Source organism: Cavia porcellus, unplaced genomic scaffold (genome assembly GCF_034190915.1).
Source record: "Cavia porcellus strain 051 isolate PalLab524CR breed Dunkin Hartley unplaced genomic scaffold, mCavPor4.1 scaffold_8, whole genome shotgun sequence".
Taxonomy (NCBI): domain Eukaryota; kingdom Metazoa; phylum Chordata; class Mammalia; order Rodentia; family Caviidae; genus Cavia; species Cavia porcellus.
Window position 1 is genome coordinate 84,729,064 of NW_026947491.1, and position 23,214 is coordinate 84,752,277.

The 23,214-nt window shown below is 44.7% G+C and overlaps 1 protein-coding gene across 2 annotated transcripts; it reads right to left on the reverse strand.

Annotated features, from left to right (window-relative positions):
- Positions 1-1,594: 1,594 nt before the first annotated feature.
- On the reverse strand, positions 1,595-21,890 carry Ndufa12 (NADH:ubiquinone oxidoreductase subunit A12). 2 transcript variants are annotated; one of them, XR_010049436.1, is made up of 5 exons: positions 21,692-21,890; positions 20,670-20,752; positions 17,982-18,069; positions 4,091-4,193; positions 1,595-1,844 (listed from the first exon to the last, which is right to left on the reverse strand). XR_010049436.1 is itself a non-coding variant. In XM_003476251.5 (4 exons), the coding sequence occupies exons 1-4, from the start codon at positions 21,775-21,777 to the stop codon at positions 1,664-1,666; spliced, it is 438 nt and encodes a 145-aa protein (XP_003476299.1). In that variant the 5' UTR covers positions 21,778-21,889; the 3' UTR covers positions 1,595-1,663. The 2 variants fall into 2 exon arrangements, 1 of the variants encoding a protein (XP_003476299.1); XM_003476251.5 differs by lacking the exon at positions 4,091-4,193 and having other exon boundaries at positions 21,692-21,889.
- Between the last annotated feature and the right edge of the window lie 1,324 nt (positions 21,891-23,214).

Genomic DNA, 23,214 nt, shown 5'->3' on the forward strand with positions numbered 1-23,214 from the left:
TTCGTTATGTCTACCTGGACAGTGCTTGCATGGGTGAACCGTGGGGCACTCAGTAAGTGCAGGATACGCAGATCATTTATGGGGACAATTTTCTCCATGTCTGTCTTCAAAAAGGAACAGTAAGTATTATGAAGACAATAAAAACGATAAAGTTTATATAAATAAAGTTAAAAAGGAAGTTGCAGGGGAAGCCACCTTATACGATGTGGACACCGCGTATCCTGCCGAGGAGCTGATGTCTGTGAAGTGTGACATCAGCAACACGAAACAAGAGACAGCGAGGCTGTTACTGCCCAGCCAGAGGGACAGCACGGGAAAAGGGCCCGACGCAAGGATGAATCTGGAGCCAGGTGCCCTGGCACACGCCTGTGATCCCGCAGAGGCAGGAGGATCGCCACGAGTTCGAGGCCAGCCTGGACTATAAAGTAAGATCTTGTCTCAAAGTAACAACAAACTGGACCCTCGGAAGAGGTTAGCATGGCCCACACATGTGAGGCAGAAGTGAGCAAGCCCGCTGAGCCTGAGAAGAGGCACCATCAGACAGGAGGCCGCGGCTTTTTTCTGGACACAGCATTCTTGGCCCACGAACGTGGTGCTGGCCGAGCAGAGCCGCGGCCTGGGAGGTTTGCGGTCAGATGATCTCAGTGAGCTCCTCACTGCTGTTAGGATGTCAGGCATCATTTTCTAAGCCCTTCCCCACTCTTCAACACCAGTCTGCAACGTGGTTCTCCCCAGGTGTCTGACCTGGCGGTCTGTGTTAGACCGTTTCTTCGACGTCAAAGTGCATGATCAAAGGCACTGCTTACAACCCTCCCTGCTGAGCCCCAGTGCCCCACTGTCCCCCACTGAGTTCTGTAGGCCTGCACACCTCGCCTTTCCCACACTGCACGTGGTGAACGGGGCATGCGCAGGAGCGTGGCAAACCTGTCCCAGTGCACTAACCGCACCCCGCTGGCCGCTCCCAGGTGGCAGGGTGCTACCGGAAACAGCCGCGAGTCTGCGCGCAGGTGGCTCAGAGCGCCTGGTGTCCCCTAGTCTCCCCGGTGCCCAGCAGACAGTTGGAACTGGCTCTCCAAAGGAGAATGGGAATCTCCCCGAAGAACAGAGACACTTGGCACTGTCTTTCGTCCCACACAACAACCGGGCCAACATTCTCCATTTCCCTGAGGCCTTCTGCTACCCAGCTCCTTGTCAGTCAATGCTTTTGTTTGTCAGCAACAACAGTGAAAAAGCCCCGACCCCTGCAACCTTGGAGAGAGGCCTGGGACAGCTCACAGATTAACGTGGTAAAGAAGCCGGGCCCAGGAAACAGGAGGTCTCTGCTGACCTCTGCAGCGCAGTGCTAAAGCCACCTGTTGCTGCTGTTGCCTTTGTGTCCCCGATCTCCTCTCCAACCCCGTGGGAAAAGCTGTTTGGCCCCGCGTGGGCTTAGATCTTCCCGGAAGTCAGCAGGGGAGTGGGGAAGGTCACCTCAGGGGCACTCTACACCAGTGTCACCGTAGCTGATGTTGACTTCCCTCGCCCATCTTCATGAGCTTCCATTTCACAGGTGGACGCGTGGCAAATTTAAGGAAAATGACACAAAGGACACTGCTTGGTCAAACAAAGTTTAATCAAGTTCCTGGGAGACGGTTTCCACATGTCCCTCTGCTTCCCCCTGTCCTCACTTGTACGGCGTGGAGGGGGGCACCCACTCCTGAATCTTCTTCCTAGTGGTGGAGTACGGCACGTACTGCTCTGGAGTGCCACTCACATTGAATTTATGGTTCTTCCAAATGAATTTCCGCTCAGTAGGAGGTTTGGTTGTTGGAGGGTCATCGGTCATACTGTGAAGCCAGCGGTGCCTTCGAGAGGGGAGAGAAAACAGCGGTTACGGGGAGGCGGCAGGAAGCTTGGCAGCGGCTACTCTGTTGGTTGGGTGCAAACTTTATTTCTATCGCTCACTGAACTTCTCTGAGCCTCAGGTTTTTCCACTAAATACCTCTGCTTCCTACAATGGCATAAGGATCAAGTGGGATAATACACTTAAAGCATCCAGGAAGTCAACCAATGTCAGCCACTAGCTGGCCGCGGGGGCGCACCTGGAACTGTAGTCACACGGGAGCTGGGGCGAAGGATCAAGCTTTTCGGGCACTTACTGTGGTTCCTCAAATCTATGACGCCATTCATTTTCAGGTACATTGACATTTTACGCATTTCCAAGAAAGAAATCAGGCTGCCAATTAAATTAGGATGCACTACTGTTTGAAACATGTTCCTAACAGTGGCTATCACGTGTATTTCAGAGCTAAGTACAGGATCAGTGCTGGATGCTGGGGTGGGTTCTGGATGTTACCGGGCCCAGGTTACTTAGGCTCATGCAGCACTCCTGACACATGTGAGAATCCAGCTGAACAAAGGGGTCTCTGCATGCATCTATGACTCGAGCTGGAGTCCGAACACTACAGAACCGTATATAGTTTGCTGGATCCAAATATTAAATCAAGGCCCTAAATTAAGTACTTAACAATTTAATTTCAAAGGATGTATGATGGCAAGTGCCAGACAGCTGGCCATGGAATGGAAAGGAAAGAGCTCAGTAATGATGCATCGGCCAGATAAGGGAGGAATCAGCGTTCCAGGGACGAAGAACAGACAGAATCAAGCAGGAAGCCAGAAGGAGAGGAAGGGGAAAGAGTTCATGCCAGATCCCAAAAGACTGGCAGCTCCTAAGGGACAGAAAAAAGCAGGGGCGGTGGTGACTGTCCACAGAACGGCTGCTCCAAGGATGAAATTGTGGTTACCAGCTGCACAGGAAATGGTTCCACTAAAACAAGTAAAAAGCAAAGCCAATGAGAAAGACTTAGGACGCAGGGGTGGGGCGTGGCCGCCATTGAGGAATGTCCTAAGTTCAAGGCCAGCCCGGACTACACAGACAGACCTTCTCAGAAGACCACACCAACCAACCAACCAACCAACCAACCAAACAAACATGATTCCATGTAAGCCTCAGAAGGTTTGCGGTCAGTAACTGGTAAACAAAGTTGGGTAACCGGCTAAAACCACCAACCACAGGGGTAGAGATTACACTAGCTATACTTGAGCCAAAAGACAAACAGCCACTGAATGATGAACATCACAGGAAGAAGGAAGAGGCCTGTACAAGCTGCCGGTGTCTCCCTCACACCCTCTGGAGGAAACGGTGAGCAGAGCCATCGAGGGACTGACGGCGCCGGTGCCGAGCCCCTGATGCTGCTCCCGCCCTGCTCAGAGGGAGGCGCAGCTCTCAGTCAGTCAGCATAGTGACTACAGAAAATGACTGACAACTGCTGTGGACACTCCTTTTCAAACGTGCGGAAGAAAGCACAGTCCAAGGCACACACTCGCCAGATTCTGTTATGTAAGTGCAGAACTGAAGAGCTCACGGAGCAATAGAAAACACCCAAGTAAACGATAACTGTCACACCCCCACCAGCAGTGTGCAAGCGTTGCTCTCCTGCGGAGGCGCTCACATCTCAGCAGCAGCTGTGGACTTTTCCTTAACAGCCCAGCTGACCGGAGCCTAGCTTTCCGCTGACCATGTGCTTGCTGGCATCTGTGTCCTCCTGGGGTGTCTGTTCACACCAGCCCACTTACAGGCTGGCTACTTGATCTTTCCTTAGTAACTTTCCTGAGACCTCTGTGTATTCTAGGTATTAATCCTCTGCCAGATGAAGAGCGAGCCACGATCTCTCTCATTCGGTACACTGTCTCTGTGACAGTTTGCTTTGCTGTGTGGAAAGCTCTTACCTTGATATAATCCCATTTGTCAGTTCCTGAGCTATTGGAGTCCTGTCAGGAAACTACTGCCCATGTCTACATCTTGAAGTGTTTCCCTGTGTTTTCCTCTAGTAGGTTCAAAGTTTTAGTTCTTACATTAAGGTCTTTGATCCATTTTGGGTTGATTTTTGTGCAGGGCAAGTAAGGGATAGGAGTCTAGTTTCAACCTTCTGCATACGGACAACCAGTTCCCCAGCACTGTCTGTGGAATACCATGGAAAGTAATATGGAGGCTCCTCAGAAAAACAAATGTGAACTGCAGTATGACCTGCGGTACGTCCTGGGTACACACCTGAAGGACGGGAAGCCGCTCTAAAGAGATGGCTGCAGACCTAGCTTACGGCGGCATCACTCACAACAGGTTACGGGATCTGCTCAGGTGGAATTTTATGCAGCTGTGAAGAGTGAACAGACTGCTTTCAGGAAAATGGACAGAACTGGAGGTCATCGTGTTATGCAAAACAAACCAGACACAAAAAGACAAGTAATGAGCCAGGGATTTAGCTCAGCGACATAAGTGTCTGCCTAGCAAGCTCAAGGTTGTGAGTTTGAGCCACAATACCACAAAGAAAAAAAAAGTCGTATATGTTTTGTAACATATAAAAACTTTAACAACAAATAATACAATGTATATATACCTGAAAGTATAAGCAGGACATCATTCAGGGAGGCTCCAGGAAAGGGACAGGGAAGGGGAGATTACGGAAGGACAGCTGGGAGGGGACGATGAAATCGCAGGACAGGCACGCACAGAATGTCAGCGTGAAAGCCACAAATCTGTAAAATTAATGGGCTCGTATTTACAACATTTAAATCATTTAAAAGGCCAGGTTAAACATTTTTGTTTTTTGAGACAAGGTCTTGTTACATATATTTCAGGCTGGCCTCAAACTCATGGTGATTCTCCTGCCTCAGCTTCCTGAGTACCAGGATCACAGATGTGAACCACAATGCGCTGGCCCATGTTGAACATTTTTTAAAGGTCATTTTTGCAGGGGATACAGATCAGTGGTGAAGCATCTGCCTGGCAAGCATAAGGTCTTCAGTTCAATTCCCAGTGCCAGAAAAAAAAAAATCATTTTTATCACAATACATAAAATTTGAAGATGTTTATCCTAGCAAGGTTATGAGTAAGTCAGGGAATGTGTAATTAGTAACTATACTCAGTACGACAGTGCAGAGAGAAATACAATAAACCAGATGGTTTGTAATCTGCTAGGCTAGAATTACCCTCCTGTTACCATTATTAAAGGCAAAGAAATCACAGCTTATAGTTTTCTACACCAAATACTTTTATTTGCAAAACAGATTTTCTGCTGGGCTATTTTTATTCCAACTAATTAAAGATATTAATGTGCTAAGAGTGTTGTCCAGAAAACTGCTGTGTTTGGCATTAGGGCCACTTAAATCTTGTATGTCCACTACTGTCTTTAAAGGGCAAAATAAAAATTATTAAAACTTGATAAAGTCAGTGAGATTCAAATAAGGAGATTGGAAAAAGAAGTTTCAAATATAAAAAAGAAGACTTTATAATAAAAATATGCAACACTTTTGGGAAAAGTCTGTACTTATATTAAAGTTGCATCAAAATAAAGTGAAATAAAGATATTAAATCACAATTACTGTAATCCTTGTCTACCCAATCTATTCAACTACAGAATTGGGATAAATTAAACAAATTAAGAAACTGAATACAGTTCCTTAAAAGATGGCTATCTCAAATTTTGTTAGCATACTGTTACTTAACTAAATGCAACCTGAATCAAAATCCCAGTGGGATTCTTCCTCAGAATTTAATGATATAATACTAATTGGACTCAGGTTAAAGGAATTTTGAAAACTGGTAGCAGTCATGAAGGCTGACACTACCAGATATTAAATGAATAGTACAAACAGTAGAATAGTACAAAAATCAGTACAAAGTACAATAAAGCAGAATAAAATCCCCTCAGTAGACTAAAGTGTGCATAAGGTAATAAACATATTTCAAATTACTGAGTAAACAAAAAATTTCTCCACAAATAATGCTAGGATAATTCTGTCATAACAAAATTAAGTTAGATTTCCCAAGTCATGTGTCAAACAGATTTCAGATTTTTCTCCCTTGATGTACTGGGGATTGATTCAGGCCTTCACAGTGAGCTCCATCTCAAGGCTTTTTTATTTAAGAGGGTCTTACTAAGTCACTAAATTGCCAAGTCAGGGTTTAAACCTGTGATCTTCCTGCCTCAGCATCCCAGAGTCTGGGATCACAGGTGTGTAGCCCTACTCAGGCTGATTACAGATACTGTAGTTCTGAAATGCTCAGATACAACATGGATGAATATTTATAACCATAAAACATACTGATAAAGAACAGGAAGGTCTATTTTTAAGATTAATATTAAAAGTAAAAAAACCCTATACATTTTTAAAAAGCCGATAGATTTTACTACATGAAGTTTGAAATTCTTATGCTCTAAAACATGCAAACAGGCTGGGCATGGTAGCACACACCTGTAATTCTACCACTTGGGAGGCAGAGGAAGGAAGATCTCCACAAATCCCAGGTCAGCCTAGACCACACAGTGAACGTAAGGCCAGCTTGAGCTACACAGTGAGATCTTATCTCAAAAAAATAACTAAAATAAATAAAAGATTAAAGGCTAAAAGAACAGAAAAAAGATCTTCCTGCCATTGTGAATGAGAATGAAAATGTCAAACGTTCAATTAAAAATTGGACAAATGATATCAAGATAAATGGTAAAAAAAAAAAAACTAAAATAGTACGCACAAAACAAGTTGGAGAAATGAAAATTAAAACAAGATGGGAGGGGGCTGGGGATTTAGCTCAGCGGCACAAGCACCTGTCTGGCATGCACAAGGTTGTGAGTTCGATCCCCATTACCCCCCCCCCAAAAAACCCACACAAAACAAACCAAAAAACAACAAGTTAGGGGCAGAGAATATCTCTCAGTGGTAGAAGTTGTGCTTAGTAAGCAAAAAGTCCTAGGTTCAACACCCAGCACCAATGCAAACACATACAATGTGCTCATTAAACTGTGTGGCAATTAAAAAAAAAAAAAACAATATACTCAACATTGGTAAAGTTAAAAAAAAATCAACAGTCGTACACTGTGGAATGCATTTACCCTGACAAGTGTTTATCACTGCAACCTTTTTAGAGGGCATTTTGGCAATCTGTATTAAAAAAACATAAAACATTTATGCTTCATGTAATAATTTTAACTGTACCAGCACTCAGGAGGCTGAGGCAGAAGGCCTGTCATCAGTTTGAGGCCAGCTTGGGCTACAAAATGAGTTAAAGGTCAGTCTGAACTGCATGGACCCCACCTCAAAAAACCAAAAATCCAAAAAAAAAAAAAAAAATTTAATTGCAGGAGTCTGCTTCCACTCGCCCAGCATGTTCAAGGCTCTGCTCTCCAGAAAAACTAAAAAAAATAGAAACAAGTGGTGGTGCAGGCCTGTAATCCCAGCACTCAGGAGGCTGAGGCAGGAGGACTGCTGCAGATTCAAGACCGGTCTGTGCTACATAGTGAATTCATAGCAGTCTGAGACCCTGTCTCAAGAAAAAAAAGAAACAAGGACACACAGTACATGTTTATGAACAAGGAGATGCTGATGCTGATCCCAGCTGTATTTATAACAATGAGAAAAATGGAAAGAATAAATCCAAGAATGCAAGGTTACACACGTGGCAACAATAGAAGACTAAAGTGTCACTATAACTTATAGAGAATGCTTTATGACTTGAGAAAAATGTTCACCACATTTTAAGGTTTAAAAGTAGATAGTTTAATTTTTAAAATGATACTTAAATGGCATTTATAATTCATGGGCATAATTTTAAACATTTCACAAACATTAACTCATTTAATTCTTGTAATAATCCTTGAGGTTAATACAATAATTCTAATTTAATAAATAAGGAAACCAGGCAGCACATGTTTGAATAATTTGGCCAAAGTTGTGGATTCAAATCCAAGACACTGCTGCAAAAGTCCAATTATATTAATAACAAAAACAAAAGGACATATACATATAGAAAATGAGATCAGAATAACACACATCAAAATGTTACCAGCGGCCAGCCATGGTGGCACACTCTGGAATACTGGGACAGGATCACTGCAAATTTGATGCCACTGAGCAACATCCTGACCTAGCAAGACCGCCCCAGGATAAAGCAGTGGTTGTTCTTATATGGTAGGGTAACAGATTGTATTTATTTCCATTTATTTCCTTTGTTACTTCTGAATTTTCCATAATGAATATGTATGACTTTATAAAAAGAAAGTGAGTATATACTGAAAAAGACAAATTCTGCTGTGCAATGCAGCACAAGCCTGTAATCCCAGCACTTGGGAGGCTGAGGCAGGAGGACTGCCATGAGTTCAAGATCAGCCTGGATTACACAGCAAGACCCTGCATCAGCCTGGATTACAGACCCTGTCTCAAAAACAGAAAAATCTTCCTAATTCAAACCAATTCTTGTAACTCCTGCTGAAGTCATCATTATTTTAAAACTATAAATAGATTCTACTGCTTCTAATCTTACTTCATCCAACTTAAATCATCATTAAAAAAAACCCAACTTCCTCTGAAGTTCTCAAAGGCTTTAGTGGCAGACAGGGTATCTTAGTTTATCTTAATGGAGATTTTTTTCTAAGTCAATTCCAAAAAACAATGTCATTCACTAAAGGTTATATACAAAAAAGGATCAAAATGTCTTTTTGTTTAAAAACCTCAAAATTTGCTACTTATGGCTGACTCTAGCTTACCACAGCTGTGACAACCCGTGAACAGAATAAAGATTCACCCTGGAAACGGGACTCCTGGGCCGTTTCTTGTTCATTAAAAGTAATATATAGTTTATTTCCATATCCCAAGTATGGAATTTTCCAACTACTCATCTGCGTAAAATGTTATAATTGACCTTAAATAAAGCATTGAATATGAAATGAAACATGCTAAAACTGAATTTAAAAAGTAAAACAATCTTGTCTTATAATGAACACATCTGAACAGAGAAGAGTTAAAGGGAAAAATCGTATTGGACAATCTATATAATTACACAGTTTCTAGTTTCTTAGAACAGTTTCTTAATATTCTGATTTTCTGGAGCAGAAAATACATACCAAAAAGGGTATAATTTGAAAAGAATTCTGCAACCTATTGTATCAAACACTCTGATTAAACCCAAGGAGTATTTCACAAGGCATCTACTAAAGGTGAGAATGCCCTCATCCAAAACGCTGAAGTCCAAAATGCTCTGAAATTCAAAACTTTTGGAGAATTTGAAGATATTTCCAGATTTTGGAGAATTTATCAGATTTTGGATTTTGGGCTTAACGATGCTTGACCTGTAAAATTTATGCAAATACTCCAAAATCTGGAAGATTTCCAAAATCTGAAGCCCCGCCAGCCCGCAGCAGCCTGAGTAAGTGGTGCACTGAAAACAAGCGAGATGGAGAAGGACAAGCTGTTGGAGTAACACAGTTCTACGCCGTCTCTATCCACTCAGCAGGCGTCACCGGGCAAGTAGAGTACTACGCGCTGGGAACTGTTCTAGCACGGCGGCTGGAGAAATAAACAATAAACTAGAGAATACACACCAGAACACACGGCAGAGGCAGGCGCGTGCTACCAGCAGGTCAGTGGGGAGGCGAGCACTGAGTAGTCTGAGGAGCCCTGTAGGGGCAGGAACACCGCGGAGATGGAGCCGAGCAAGGCGGGCAGAACCGCAGGGCAACAGCCGGCACAGAGGTGGCCGGACTTCCAGCAAAGACCGGGAGGCCACGGTGGGCAGAGGTGGGGACAGCCGGGAGGGGCTCGGTTCACACCGTGAGGCCTTGCAGGCCAAGGAAGGGCTCGAAACTGGAGGCTCACCATCAGGAGAGGCCGCTGACGTTCAAGGCAGAGATGGGGCGGGACCTGAAAACACATTTAAAAAGAACCACTCCTGGCTGGAGGGCTACGTCTGGCCTAGACGGTGTGTCCAGCAGGCTGGAGGCCAAAGAGGAGAAAGGAACCACGTGAAAGCCCAGCTCAGGGGCAGGTCACCGTAGGTCTCAGGAAGACGCTGGTCCCAGGGAGGGTGCGTGGAACTATCAAGCGAACCTTCACTTGTGCAATCAAGCTGCTCCGGGAAGGAGAAGCCAGGTGTGGTGGCCCTGCCTTTGACCCCCAAGACAGCAAGGTGGGGTCCAGCCTGGGCAGCAGAGCTCCTGGTGAGACCCTGCATCGAAACTCAAACCACGAAGTAAAAAGGCTGGGGACAGAACTCAAAGCAAAGGCCCTGGGTTCGATCTCCAATAAAAAAATCTAAAAATCAAATGATAATGATAAAAAGAACTTGCTAGTAGACACTAGAGAAAAGATTTGGATGACCTTTACTTTTCTGGCCTGAGAAAACAAGTAATTTAAGTGCTCAGGAACATTTTGCTTGCTGGAATTGCTGTGTACCTATTCGTTTGGCATTTGAAGATTGAAAAAAAAATCAAATATATTAAATTTATGAATGTGACCTAAAACACTTAAAGGAATGTAATTAACTAAATTTGCAAATGGATATAACCGTCTAGTAGAATTTAATCCTATTAGAAATTATCAGACATTCATCAAAGAACAAGAGGAAATAATCACACTTTATGCAAAAAGTATTCAATTTACTAATCCTGTTACCCTATTTACAAACGGAACCTCAAGGCTTACGAAGAGCTAGGTTTTCCATTTACAGCGGTAATAAACAGGATATTAACTTTAAACCCCAATTGCCATTAATCCTTTCTATATACAAAATCTTCCCCCTTACTGCGAACAACAAGCTGATACTCAGCAAGATGAAAGGTCTGTCATGTACTAAGTGGGATGGGGGTGAGTCACAAATACTATACACACTGTACAGGCGCATTATTATTTAGAATCACAAATCTTCTACAGAGGTGGTGACCGATATACTCCAATCTCCTCTACCCCTGGGAGCCTTCAAAATCAGTCCTCTGCAGCTAGTGGGGTGGCCTGCACCTGCAGTGCCAGCTACTTGAGAGGCCGAGGCAAGAGGACCTCTTGAGCCCAAGAGTTCAGGGCCAGGCTTGGCAGTACGGAGAGACCCTGCCTCTGAAAACATGGAGTCAAGGGCTGGGGATTCAGCTCAATGGCGTAAGTGCCTGCCTGGCAAGCTCAGGGTCCTAAGTTCCATCCTGGAACCAAACAAACAAACAATAAGAAGTCAGGCCCCATGGCACACACTTCTAACCCCATCTACTCGGGAGGCTGAGGCAGGAGCCTAGACACCCCAGCAAGAGCCTGTCTCAAAATTAGAACAACAACAAAAAGGGGAGGATGGAGCATGAAGCTCCTGAACTCCAGCAACAACAAAGTATTTCTTCTCTATGCAAAAGTAGACCCTCAAGTATTTGTTGAACCATATTTAAAAAATGCTGTTCTCAAACCAAGGAATTAGTTTATTTGCTTCTTACAATGAGATTTTTTTCCACCCTTGGAACTAAACAAGGCACGTGGTAGGCAAGTGCTCTACCACTGAGGCATACCCTCAGCCCAGAAAATGTATTTTAATAATCATAATTATTAAAATGTATGTTACTGAAAATCAAACCCAGGCTTTTTGCACTACATTCCCAGCCCAGTGGCACTCTCCCACTGAGCCATATCCCCAGCTCTTTAATTTATTTTGAGATAGTCTTGTTAAATGCCTGAGGCAAAACTCAAAACTTGCAATCCTCCTGCTCAGCCTCCCAGGATTAGGACTACAGGTACACATCACCAAGCCCAGTTTACAAGGACTGCTTTAACAACTTGGGAAAATTGCTTGTAATACCAGTAAGAAAAATACCACTGCGTGTACTGTGAACACGACTACCCTGAGATGTTTAAAAGTACTACACAGGAAATCAGCCCACACGGCTTCTTTCAGCAAGCTAGGTTGATCTCCCTCTCTTGCTGGGATCTTTCCACAAACATGTGTGTTTGCCTGTGGCACTGGAACGTGTACCTAGGGCTGCCCCCCACATCTTAAAGGGCTGCTTCTGCAGACATCCACGAGCGCACAGGACCCCAACACAGGTGTGCTCTGCGGTGCTTCCTGGCCTCCTGCTGCACGCAAGCACGGCTGGTCTCCTGAAACGCAAGCCTCTCTGGCCTTTCCTCCCACCTTGCTGGTTCCTTCTCCACCAGGACAGCTTCAGACTCGGACATCCACTGCTCATGTGATGTGACCGTCCACCTGGACTTGCAGCAGGTCTCAGCGACTCTCACCTCTGCCTCACTGGCCTTCACTTCCTACATCGATGACTGGTGTCACCACTACCGCACCAAGCACTAAAGCCAACACCAGTGACTCACCCTCATCTCCTGTCATCCCCACTTAAGCCTCCATCTTCATCCCTCTCTACAAAAGCTCCTAGAGAGTATCACACCAACTGAAAAAGTCACAATGGGGCTAAGCATCCTGAACTCACTAACCTGACAAGAGCCAAAAGATGGCTGCGAGGAGTGGCGCGCACCTGTATGTAATCCCAGCACTTGGGAGGCAAAGGCAGGAGGATTGCTGTGAGTTCAAGACCAGCTACAGAAGTGACAGTTCAAGATCAGCCTGAATTACACAGCGAGACCTTGTCTCAAAAAAAAAAGCAAAAATATTTATCAGTCTCAATTTCACCCTGGAAGACATTTAGGGATAAAAGTACTTTCTGTTCAAAAAGGAAAGGGTAGGGAAGGAGGGGGGAGACCCCCTCACACATACTATTATTTTAAAAAGAATTATGACTGTTTGAATAATTAACTTTCATTTTAATCAGAAAAATCAATTGCAAAGACATCAGTACATATATTGTGAGAAGACTTGGGTTTGAGAAGTGAACAGAAGGTGCCACCAAGTGGGAAAACAGTACACATGCAATTAAAAAACCCAAGCCAGCCATTTGGCTTTTTTAAAAGCTTGATTCAAAGTAATTTAAGGTTCTAAAACTTCATATCGTAAAAAGTATACCTTGATTTCCCTAATGTTAAGTGAAAACAACAATCTTACAATGTCATACATGGAATAGCTCCACTTTTCCACCCCTGTATATTAAAAACTGTTTTACCTTCTCAAGTATAATGTAGACACTATTCATGTGTTTGTCTTCCTTTTGAGACAGGCTCTTAACGGAGTTGCCCAGGGAGGCCTCAGATTCACTGTGATCCTTCTGCCTTGGCCTCAAGTGCCGGGATGACAGACCTGCACCCCTCGCCTGCCTGTTTCTGTGGTCTTTATGTCTTCTCTGCACAGGCAAATTGCCACGGCAAAGACAATAAAGGCTTTTGCGCATTACTGTACAGGTGAGAGCATTCAGCTAACTTAAAACCAAGAGCAAACAAAACTAACAGAAAATGATATTTGTTACCCACTTAAATACTTCCTCAGCCGGGGGTGTGGCTCAGTGGCTCAGCACATACATGTTAGCATGTTCGAGGCCCTGCTTTCAATCCCCTGCACCAAAAAAATCAAAACCAGAACAATACTTTCAGGGTATTAATATTCAATCCAATTAATCAGATTCCTGAATACATTAAAATCCCACCGCTGAACCCACAAGAGAATAAAAGATAAGAAAATTAATTAGTGCAACAAAAATAACAGGCACCAAATTATAGGACTGGTCATTACTTAGTATTCATCCAGTACTACAAATTCCGAGAGCAAGAACCATGTACACACTCACTACTGTGCATGAGCGAACCCATCGGATCAGTACTTCATTAAGCAGGTTTCAACACCTGCGAATGGACCGTTGGCAAGCAGAGTGCTATGCTTGGTTTAGACACAGTGCCATTGCCCATGTAGGATGGTTTCTCTGGGGGGAATTAGCACTGCCCTGCTGGCTACTGAGAACCAAAGAAGCAAAGGCCTAGCTGGGCACAGTGGCAATCCACACATACAATCCCAGCTGCTCAGGAGGCTGAGGCAGGAGGACCTGGGTAACTCTGCAAGACTCTAACTTTAAATATGTTAAGTAAGTAAGTAAACAAGGACTGGAGACGCAGCCAGAGGTGGACCGCTTGCCTGGTGTACGTGAAGCCTGAGGCTCAAGCCCCAGTACTACAACAAACAAACAATAACAAAAGCCCAACCAAAGTAACCAAAGAAGAGAAGTCAAGGCAAGACAGACAAAATGAACTCCCATTCCTATGAGGTTCCTAATTCCTCCCACTCCCCACCCCACGATTAGGGCACCGTGAGTGAGACAGGGAAGGTGGCGAAAGTTCCCGACTCTGAGGGAAGCTGTGTGCAGCCACAGCTCGGGAGCTGCCGCTTAACTTCCCGGCATTTATTAGTACAGCAAAATGCTGACGTGCGGGTCCACTGTTTCCGCAGACTCTGCATACAGTCATTCATTCGTTTAGAGACAGGGCCTCATAAAGTGGCCCAAGTTGGGCTCACACTATTGATCCTCCTGCCTCAGCCTCCTGCAGTGCTGAGATTACAGGCCTATGCCACCATGAAGGTTGCACACTGGGTTTGAAAGTCATATTCTCTCACCCCCAACACGTGACGTTAAATTATATACTATCCCAGTAAAGTCTCACCCAGCTCTACGCCAACGTCCAGGCCAGTGTTTTTAAGTGGTCACTCAGCAGCGCCCTGGGTGACAGCACTTTCCAAGCCTGCTGCTCCACCTCCCACTCATGATCTCAGGGCCGGTCCTCCTGGATGTTACAGGGAACACAGAACACTCAACAGCAAACCCAAGCAATCCAATTGTAAAGTGGAACAGATATTTCCCTGGAAGACCCAGAAATAGCCACCGGTGTGGGAAACAAGGGACACACTACTAATCACCAGGGAAATGCAAACCAAACGAGACGTCACCTCTGCCTAGTTAGCTGGCTCCGATCACAAAGACAACAAAACCACAAATGCCAGTGAGGACGCAGGAAAGGGAGCAGCCACGTGCTGCTGAGGGCGTGTGAAGGACAGCTGCGAAGAGCAGCAGCGCGCCCCAGGGACCTGGAGGCCACGCTGCGCTGCCCCAGGCCCGCGGGTATCAGAGAGCAGCAGCGCGCCCCAGGGACCCGGAGGCCACTCTGCGCTGCCCCAGGCCCGCGGGTATCAGAAGGGATGAGTCAGTGCATCAGAGACCCTGCCCGAGGGTCAGATGCAGTCTGTGTCCAAGAGCTGAGACAAGGGACAGACCAGGGCCAGAGGGCGAGGCCCGAGGGGAGAACACGCGGGACAGAAGCACCACAGAAGGCCACTCCAGCCCTGCGACTCGCTTCTCTCACACGTCCAGGTGCAAACAGCTGATTTCATCAAGTCAGAAAGGAACAGTGGTTCCTGGAGCCCAGGACAGGAAAAGGAAGCAAGAAAGCGAGGCCCCACAGTGCTACCAAAATACACTGGGACTGGAGGAACAAGTTTCAACACTCAGCACCATCGGGTGAGTACAGCGCACACCCATATGCCTACTGTCTGAGAAGCTGAGGCAGGAGGATGGCATGTTTGAGTCCCACCTGGGCAATTTAGTGAGGTTCAACACAAAAATAAAAAGGTTTGGGGATGTAGCTCAATGTGAAATCCTCAGTACCACAAAAAATCAATCAGCTAATTAAAAAAAAAAAAAAAACAACTATACTGGGCATGGTAGCACATCCCTATAATCCCAGCACTCAGGAGGCTGAGGCAGGGGGATTGTTGTAAAGCTCAAGGCCAGCCTGAACTACATAAGAAGACCCTGTCTCAAAAGACCAACAAAAGTACAAATACGAAAAAGGAGAAACTAGAATGCACCCTGTGGCACTGAACCTGAACAGGTGGTACTGGTGTGGATACACAAATCATCACAGGAATACACCTTGGAGATGCTGGGGATTCAGCTCTAGACCACTGTGATACAATGAGGATTTCAGTGAAGCTAATAAAACAAATTTTGGTTTCCCAGTAAAAATAAGTTTACAACACTGTTCTTCATGAAATGTGCAACAGCACACCTTAAGAAATGTGGATGCTTCAGTTTTAAAATATTTTATTGCTGACCAGTGTGAAGGCTGGAGTGGCTACAGCCATTTCTGCCTCCTTGTCCTGCCCTCCCCCAACTCTCTTTCTTCTGTCTCTCTGCGAGGACCACACCGAGGGTGAGGGTGAGGGTGAGTGTGGGTCACAACAATTTATGCACGCAGTCTCACCAATGAGCAACAATCCCAAGCCTGGCAACTTCTTCCAATAAATGAGGTTTGCCACCTTGACTGATTCTGGTGATTTCTCTGTAGCATCTAATACCTCTGACAGCATTTTACCCACAGCAGAATAACGTCCAGTCGTGAAAACTTTGGCCACTGCTCTGCCAACCGTTGATGTAATTTGCAAGTGCTCTGCTGTCATTTTGACAACTTCACCAGGGGTAGGTTTCATCTCATCCACAGGAAAGGCCTCGATCATTAAATGTTTTGTTTACTTTGAGATGAGTTCCTACTGTCAAACTGAGATTACTTTTTTTGGGGCAGAGGTACCGGCAATCAAACTCATGACCTTGTGTTTGCCAGGCAGGAGCTGAGCTATATCCCTGGCCCTCAAACTGAGCTTAAATTTGAGTAACAAAAGAACCAATGATAGGTCAGGGGTGCTAAAGCAGGCCTGTTGAGGCAGGAGGACCCCAAGTTTGAGCCCTGACTGGGCAACTTAGTGACTCTGTGAGACTTGGTCTCAAAATAAAAATTAAAAAAGGGCTGGGGCCAGGGCTGGGGATATAGCTCAGCGGCATAAGCACCTGCCTTGCAAGCAGGTGGTCATGAGTTCGATCCCCAATACAGATTAAAAAAAAAAAAGGGCTGGGGCCATAGCTGAATGTGAAAGCCCTAAATTCAATAAATAAACGAATAGATTAAGTTTGGTGAGTACTGGGATATAGAAACTTTAATGTATCTCTGCACAAAATGCTAATCAATAAAGAAATATGAATTAACTTTAGAATAGAATAATGTGGTTGATATCTTCTGAGTAATAGAAATTCATTAAAATTTGACAAATCAGAATTGGGTGCTGCTTTGTTTCTGTGACATCCCTGTCAAAGCTGCAGTCTCCCCTAGTCATAAGGAAACATCCCACAAACCCACACCAAGGCTCATTCTGTAACACAACTGCCATGCCATTTGCAAGAGAAACAAAGTCACAAAAATTAAGGGAACACTGAGGATTCGATCCAGGATGAAGGAAACTAGCGCCACGAGATGTGCAACTGGCCTGCCATAAAGGACACCGTGATGACAAAGGCTAAACTTGGAACAGAGTTTGCAGAGAGGGCGGTGGCTACTAGAGTCTGCAACTAACCCCCCCACCCCCACCCCGTGACGTGCTGCTATTGGCACAGTGACAATTTCAAGTTACAGGCACCCGAGAAACAGCAGGCACAACAATACTCTGATCTTCCTTGGGGGTCTCAAAAGCAGATGAAATTTCCATATGAAAAACGCCTCCATCTCCCATAAAGTCCTGCGTTTCCAAGAGAGTAGAAAGGAAGAAGCTGAGATTATCCAAGCTTCCACTCAAAAGAGCCCAAAACTACTTCCGATGATCAGCTAAAGGAAAACGCCACAGTTAAGCCAATATGTTCCTTTCTAGTTTGGGGGAACTCTTCTAGACCAACTGGAAAGGCTCTCCAGAGTTTGATTTTCTATCAACCAGATGGCATTACCTCAGCAATCTGTACCTCAGACAGAAGTACTCTGCTTTGAAATAGTTCCATCAAAAACCAGAGATTTCAAGTAAGTGCATTTAGGGCCGGGGATACAGCTCAGCAGCATATGCATGTGCCTGGCAAGCATGAAGTCCTGAGTTTGAGTCCCAGCATCAAAAAAAAAAAAAAATTAAGTGCAATTAGAATTTCACTTCAAAACATTTGCACTGCTGGATGTGATGGCAGTCAGTTGCAGAGGCTGAGGCAGGAGAATCACAGTGAGGGCAAGGTCAGCCTGAACTACATAGCAAGACCCTGTCTCAAAAACAAAAACCAAAGAATTACTACTTTATTCCACTAAATTTTAGGTTATCTTGTTATGCAGCCATGGTAACTGAGAAACTCTTCTTTAAGGAAAAACACCAGACTGCCCTGTAAGAAGATGTGCAGTAAATATCTGTGCAGTGAAGTCAACACTGCCAAGTCAGATACAATCGAGCGTGAGCTTACCACTCGGGCGGCACCATGCTCCCGTCCACATCCCAGAAAGTGTTCTTGCCGTTCATTTTGGTGGTGTACATGACCCATCGGTGACGGCCTGGTGGAAAGACATCAGGAAGCGAAAGTGTCCATGTATAACAGCAAGCAGTCCTCTCTTAGGAATGTTACAAGCTCCCCCCAGAGCAGCGATAAGAGGACTAAGCACCCTAGGTCTAGCGGTGAAGGGGAGCTTCACCCACAGCCTGTGTCACCCCAGCAGGTGCCTGACCTGGGCCTGCGGGGTGCACTGCAGTGGGCAGGCTCAGGCCCCTCTCTTAGGGTTGAGTTGAGCCCACAGAAAAATGTGTTCCCAGCTGTTTAGTGTTCAGGTCTGGAAATGCTCCTCCTGAAATGAGGCAGGCATATATTCAGAGGACCCTACTTGAATTCTGTGTTTTCACAGAAATATATTAAAAGAACCACTTCTCACCCTTTTGGATGTCTATGACTTTTGCATAATAAGCAACCTTATAAAGGTAGGCTAACTAAATTGGGTCATCATCAAAATATGACAGCTGCATTTTTTCACAAAAATTTTTGGAATTGTTGGAGACCTCACCACTATTTACACAACTTTTTTTTTCTTTTCTCTTCTCTTTTTTCTTTTCTTTTCTTTTTCTTTCTTTCTTTTTTTAGAGAGACGAGGTCTTGCCATGTATGTAGTTTAGACTGGTCTTAAACTCACTAGGTAGCCCAGGCTGACATCGAACCTGTGGTGACTCTCCTGCCTCAGCCTCTTGTATGGTGGGATTACAGACATGTGCCATCATGCCTGGCACAAAACTATTTCTACTGAATTCTTAAATTGCGTAAAGACCTAGATTTCAATCTGGGCTTTGTCACTTGATATTACACTAACTTCACTGGATAGTAGGCAAATTTGTTTTTTGGATACCAAAGAATAAACTCACGACCTCACACTTGCCAGGCAGGTACTTATGCCACTGAGCTAAATCCCCAGTTCCTAGCCTCAGCTCCTGCATCTATTAAAAATGTATGATGCCACGCAGTGCTGCACAAGTAAATTCCTGTTACTGGAGAGACTGAGGCAGGATGGCTGCAAATTCAAGCCTAACCTTTGATGTCAGCCTAACTCTGCCTCGAAATAAACCCCTAAATTTTGCAGCTGACCTCTGATGTTTGATTCTTCTGCTATTTCTTTTTAAAATTATTTTTAAATTCCTTTGTTTTTAGACAGGGTCTCACTATATGTGGTCTGAACCCACAATATAGCCCAGGCTGGCCTCCAACTCACAGTGATCCTCCTGCCTCAGCCTTCTGTGTGCTAGAGATTACAGGTATGTGCCTCCGTGCCCAGCTGAATTCTTCTGCCTTAGAGACTTAGTGAGTCTCTGTCTCAAAAAAAAAAAAAAAATGCTGAAGGTACAGCTCAGTGTGAAGGCCCAGATTCAACCCCTAGTACCTTGTGCATATGTACACACATGCACACACACATGCACGTGTACATACATACATAGATAACTAGAGCACACGGTAATGCCCCAAGCCCCATGCAATCCAAGCACATTGGTGGGGGTGGGGGTGAGGCAAGAGTACTAGTTGAAACTAAATGAGAGACCTTGTCTCAAAAAACAAACGAAAAAGGATAATTCAAAATAAACTGTAATCCAACTACAATCCAATGAGGATGGGGCAAGCAGACAGAGGCGGCCTTGGATAGGGGGTCACAAATCAGGCCATGACAGTGGAATTTGGTTATCATAGTAGAGCTGGGCCTTAGTGATTTTACACTTGAGAGATATTAAACCAAAATATTCAAAGTCCATACTCAGACTAGGCAAATCAACTTCCAGGAATTTCTACTTAAAATATTAAAAAACAGGTGGAGATGTAACTCAATGTGAAGGCTCTGGGCTAAATCCCCAGTACTGCATAATGAATAACAAAACAAAACAAAAAATCAAAGGCAACTTAAATGTCCCTCAATGGTCAACAGTTTGAAAAAATTCCAGTTCACTCAACAAAAGAATATTGTGTTGCTGTTTTGAAAAAATGCTACGAAGCTGAGTGTGGTGGTGCACACCTACAAACCCATTACGCAGGAGGCTGAGGTAGAAAACTCACAAGTTCAAGACCAACCTGTACAAATTAGAAACTTATGAAGACTCTATCTCAAAAAATTAAAAAGACTGGGTATATAAGTCAGTTTTTTTTCCATAGGTGAAGACTACTTGTTATTCTTTGATACTGTTCATCTGAATTAAGAATCTTTTTCAAAGAATCATTTTATTATCATAAAATAATAAATTCTCATGGTAGAAAATTCAAGAAGGTAATACTATAATACTGTTTATTGAGCACTTACTACGTACCAAACACTAGATGAATCGTTCTGAACAGCTGACATTGAGCATTGTCTGGAGACATTTTTGGTCTTCACACTTGCAGGCATGCTACTGATCACTACACATGTTGTACAAGACAGCCCCTCACAACAAAGAACTATCTCAACCATAGTGTTAGTGTGAGGCAGAGATGCCCTACGTTTGGATAAACTTCTCCTAAGTATGTGCATTCTGCTCTTCCCCAGCAGTGCTAGGAATTAAACTCACCCTTGGGCATGCTAAGCAAGTGCTCTACCACTGAGCTGTATCCCAACCACAGTCCAGTTATCCTCACCAAAAGTATTGCACTCACCAAAAAATTGCTTGTTGTCTTCATAGTATTTGTTGCCATATTTGTCTTCTCCCACTAATGTGCCAACCCTCACATCATTTGTCCTGTAAACGTCCAAAAGAAAATAGACGTGTCAGAATCACTCGTTCAAAACACAAACGGATGGGGGTGAGAGGGGCGGGGGATACAGTTTAGCGGCACAGCACCTGCCTAAGTGTTAGGTTGAGTTTGATTCCCCGTACCAAATTAAAAAAAAAAAAAAACAAAAAAAAAAAAAAACAAAGAAGAAGAAAACAGGGTGAGAATACCAACTTTCCAAGATAAATGCTGTGTAACAATCAGAAAAATGAGACAATGACCAGAGCTTGTCCCCAGCTGTAAGGGCACTATGGCCATCACCTCCAAGCAAGGGCACTCATATGTGAGATCAGCTTTGATCAACTCTGGAAATCCTTTGTATCATCCCACTACCTAGCAGCACGCATAACGAATGGGCAAAAATAAACTGATCCAACTGATGTGCTGAAACTGCACTATAAATATAAATGCGATCTCTAACATCACAAGACTACTTTGATCTCCTAGTATGCGGGTGCTAACCCGCACGGGAAGTCAGGAAGTTAAAAGGACTTCATGACTTCCCAGTGACACCGCGTCCCGGCTCCGCGCCTGCACTCTGGCTTCGGACTCGTTTTGCGCGGCTGCAGCTGCTGTCCGGCTCAGGACCCGCTCAGAGCCCTGCTATCGCCGCCCTCAGCGCCTGGCTGTGCAGGAAGCGAACAGAAGGACAGACAGGGAAACTTTCCCGAGATCCCCACGCCCCGCTCGCCTGGTGTCACAGCTCTGTGTCTGGAGATGGCTCAGTGCTGGGTTGAGGTCGCCGAGCGGAGACCTCCACGGGGAGGGCAACGCTGAGCCTGGACCCCCGGTGTCCTTGATAAGAACCGTGGAGTCCTCAAGGTGAACCAAACCCGGACCCCTTCCCAACAATAAGAGGCGCTGGGCTAGCCGCAGAGACCAAGAGCATAGCTTTAAACGCCTACCTGAAGAAAACTCGTAGATAGCCAAGGAGGCCACCGTGGCCAGTGATCTGCTGCACCCCGCGCTTCAAGACCTGCAGCAACTCCATCTTGTCTCACAGGCCCCGCCTCCCGGTGCGCCAGGCAAAACCCACCGCACGGAAGCGGCGGCTCAGCAGCAAGGCGCCGACGCGAAGAAAGTTCCTAGCAGCGTGTAGTTAGCTCTGCGCGTGCGCAGAAATGAAGCTCCCCAACCTGCTGCTGCTCCTGTTTGCTGGCTCCAAAGCACGCGCCGTTGGTCAACCCAGGGAGCAAACCCGCTGTAGACTTAAGTTTTCAGAGGTTACAGGGATAAGGGTAAGGCTTATCCAGACTTCTCTTTTGAAAAATCAGTGTTTTCATTTTTAAATGATTGGTTTGTCAGGCGGGGTAGTGCACATCTGTAATCCCAGGACTTCGGAAGCTGAAGCAGGACTGCTGTGAGTTCGAGGCCAGCCTGCATTACATAGTGAGACCCTGTTTCAAAAATCCAAACAAAACAAACAAAACCTCTTAACAAAACTAAACCAGTCTGGGCATCTTGGTGACAGACTGTCTCAAAAACTCAAAAAGGGCTGGGGATGTAGCTCACCAACACCCGTTCAGTTACCCGTACTATAGACACGCACACACACATGCACACGTTCACACACACGCAATGAATAAGTAAAAGCTGATCCTTGGACTGTCATCAGAAGCGGCACACAGTCACTTCCTTTTTCTCTCATACTTTCAGACTCCAACCTTATTTCCCTAAAACTTCAAGATTTATAACATAGACATTTTTCTCTAACTACAGGTTTTCCTAATTGTTAATTAAAACACTGATACTCAAAATTATTTCTAGAAAGACGAAGTAATATGCCTGCATCCGGAAAATACTTCAATTTTATGTTGGTAAATTTTCAACTCCAAAGAAATTTCCACAACAAGCATCAAATTTTCTTGTAGACTCATCAATTAATTGCTCAGAATCATGTCATATTTGAATAAATAATGAGCTGTGACTGAGATGCACTTTTGGTTTTCGGTTCCACTTGAAATATTCCAATGTGTATCTAAGAAGTCTTTCAAAAACATAGTATCATTCGCTCACCGGAAAAAGTAACATCTTAACATCATTAAATATCCAGTTGACAACCAGGATTACCTGACACAGCAAGTATTTTCTGTCATTCCATAATTACTTTTTTCTTCTGTTGACTATTTTGCTTTTGTTGCTTGTGCCTTTGGGGTCATACCCAAGAAAATACTGTTAAACTCTACATAATGGCTTCCCATTTGTCTTCGGGTTTGATGGTTTTACGTCTTGTATTTCAGGTGTTTCATCCATTCAGAGATATTTCCGTAGAAGAATTAAAGGTCCACTTCATTCTCTTGCATATGCATATCCAGTTTCCCCAAGACACACTTTGCCCTGGCTTACTTTTTAGATACTGGGTCTCACTATATCATCCAGCCTGGCTACAACTCCTAGACCCAAAGAAGCCTCAGCCTCAGCCTCCCAG

Bases quoted from the DNA above. Each gene is read 5' to 3' on its own strand.
- Ndufa12 (XM_003476251.5), bottom strand. From the start codon at position 21,777: ATGGAGTTGCTGCAGGTCTTGAAGCGCGGGGTGCAGCAGATCACTGGC. The intron at 20,753-21,691 runs GTAGGCGTTTAA...GGACGTTTACAG, and splicing joins TATCTACGAGTTTTCTTCAG to GACAAATGATGTGAGGGTTG. The intron at 1,845-17,981 runs GTAAGCTCACGC...CCCCTCTCGAAG, and splicing joins AGCATGGTGCCGCCCGAGTG to GCACCGCTGGCTTCACAGTA.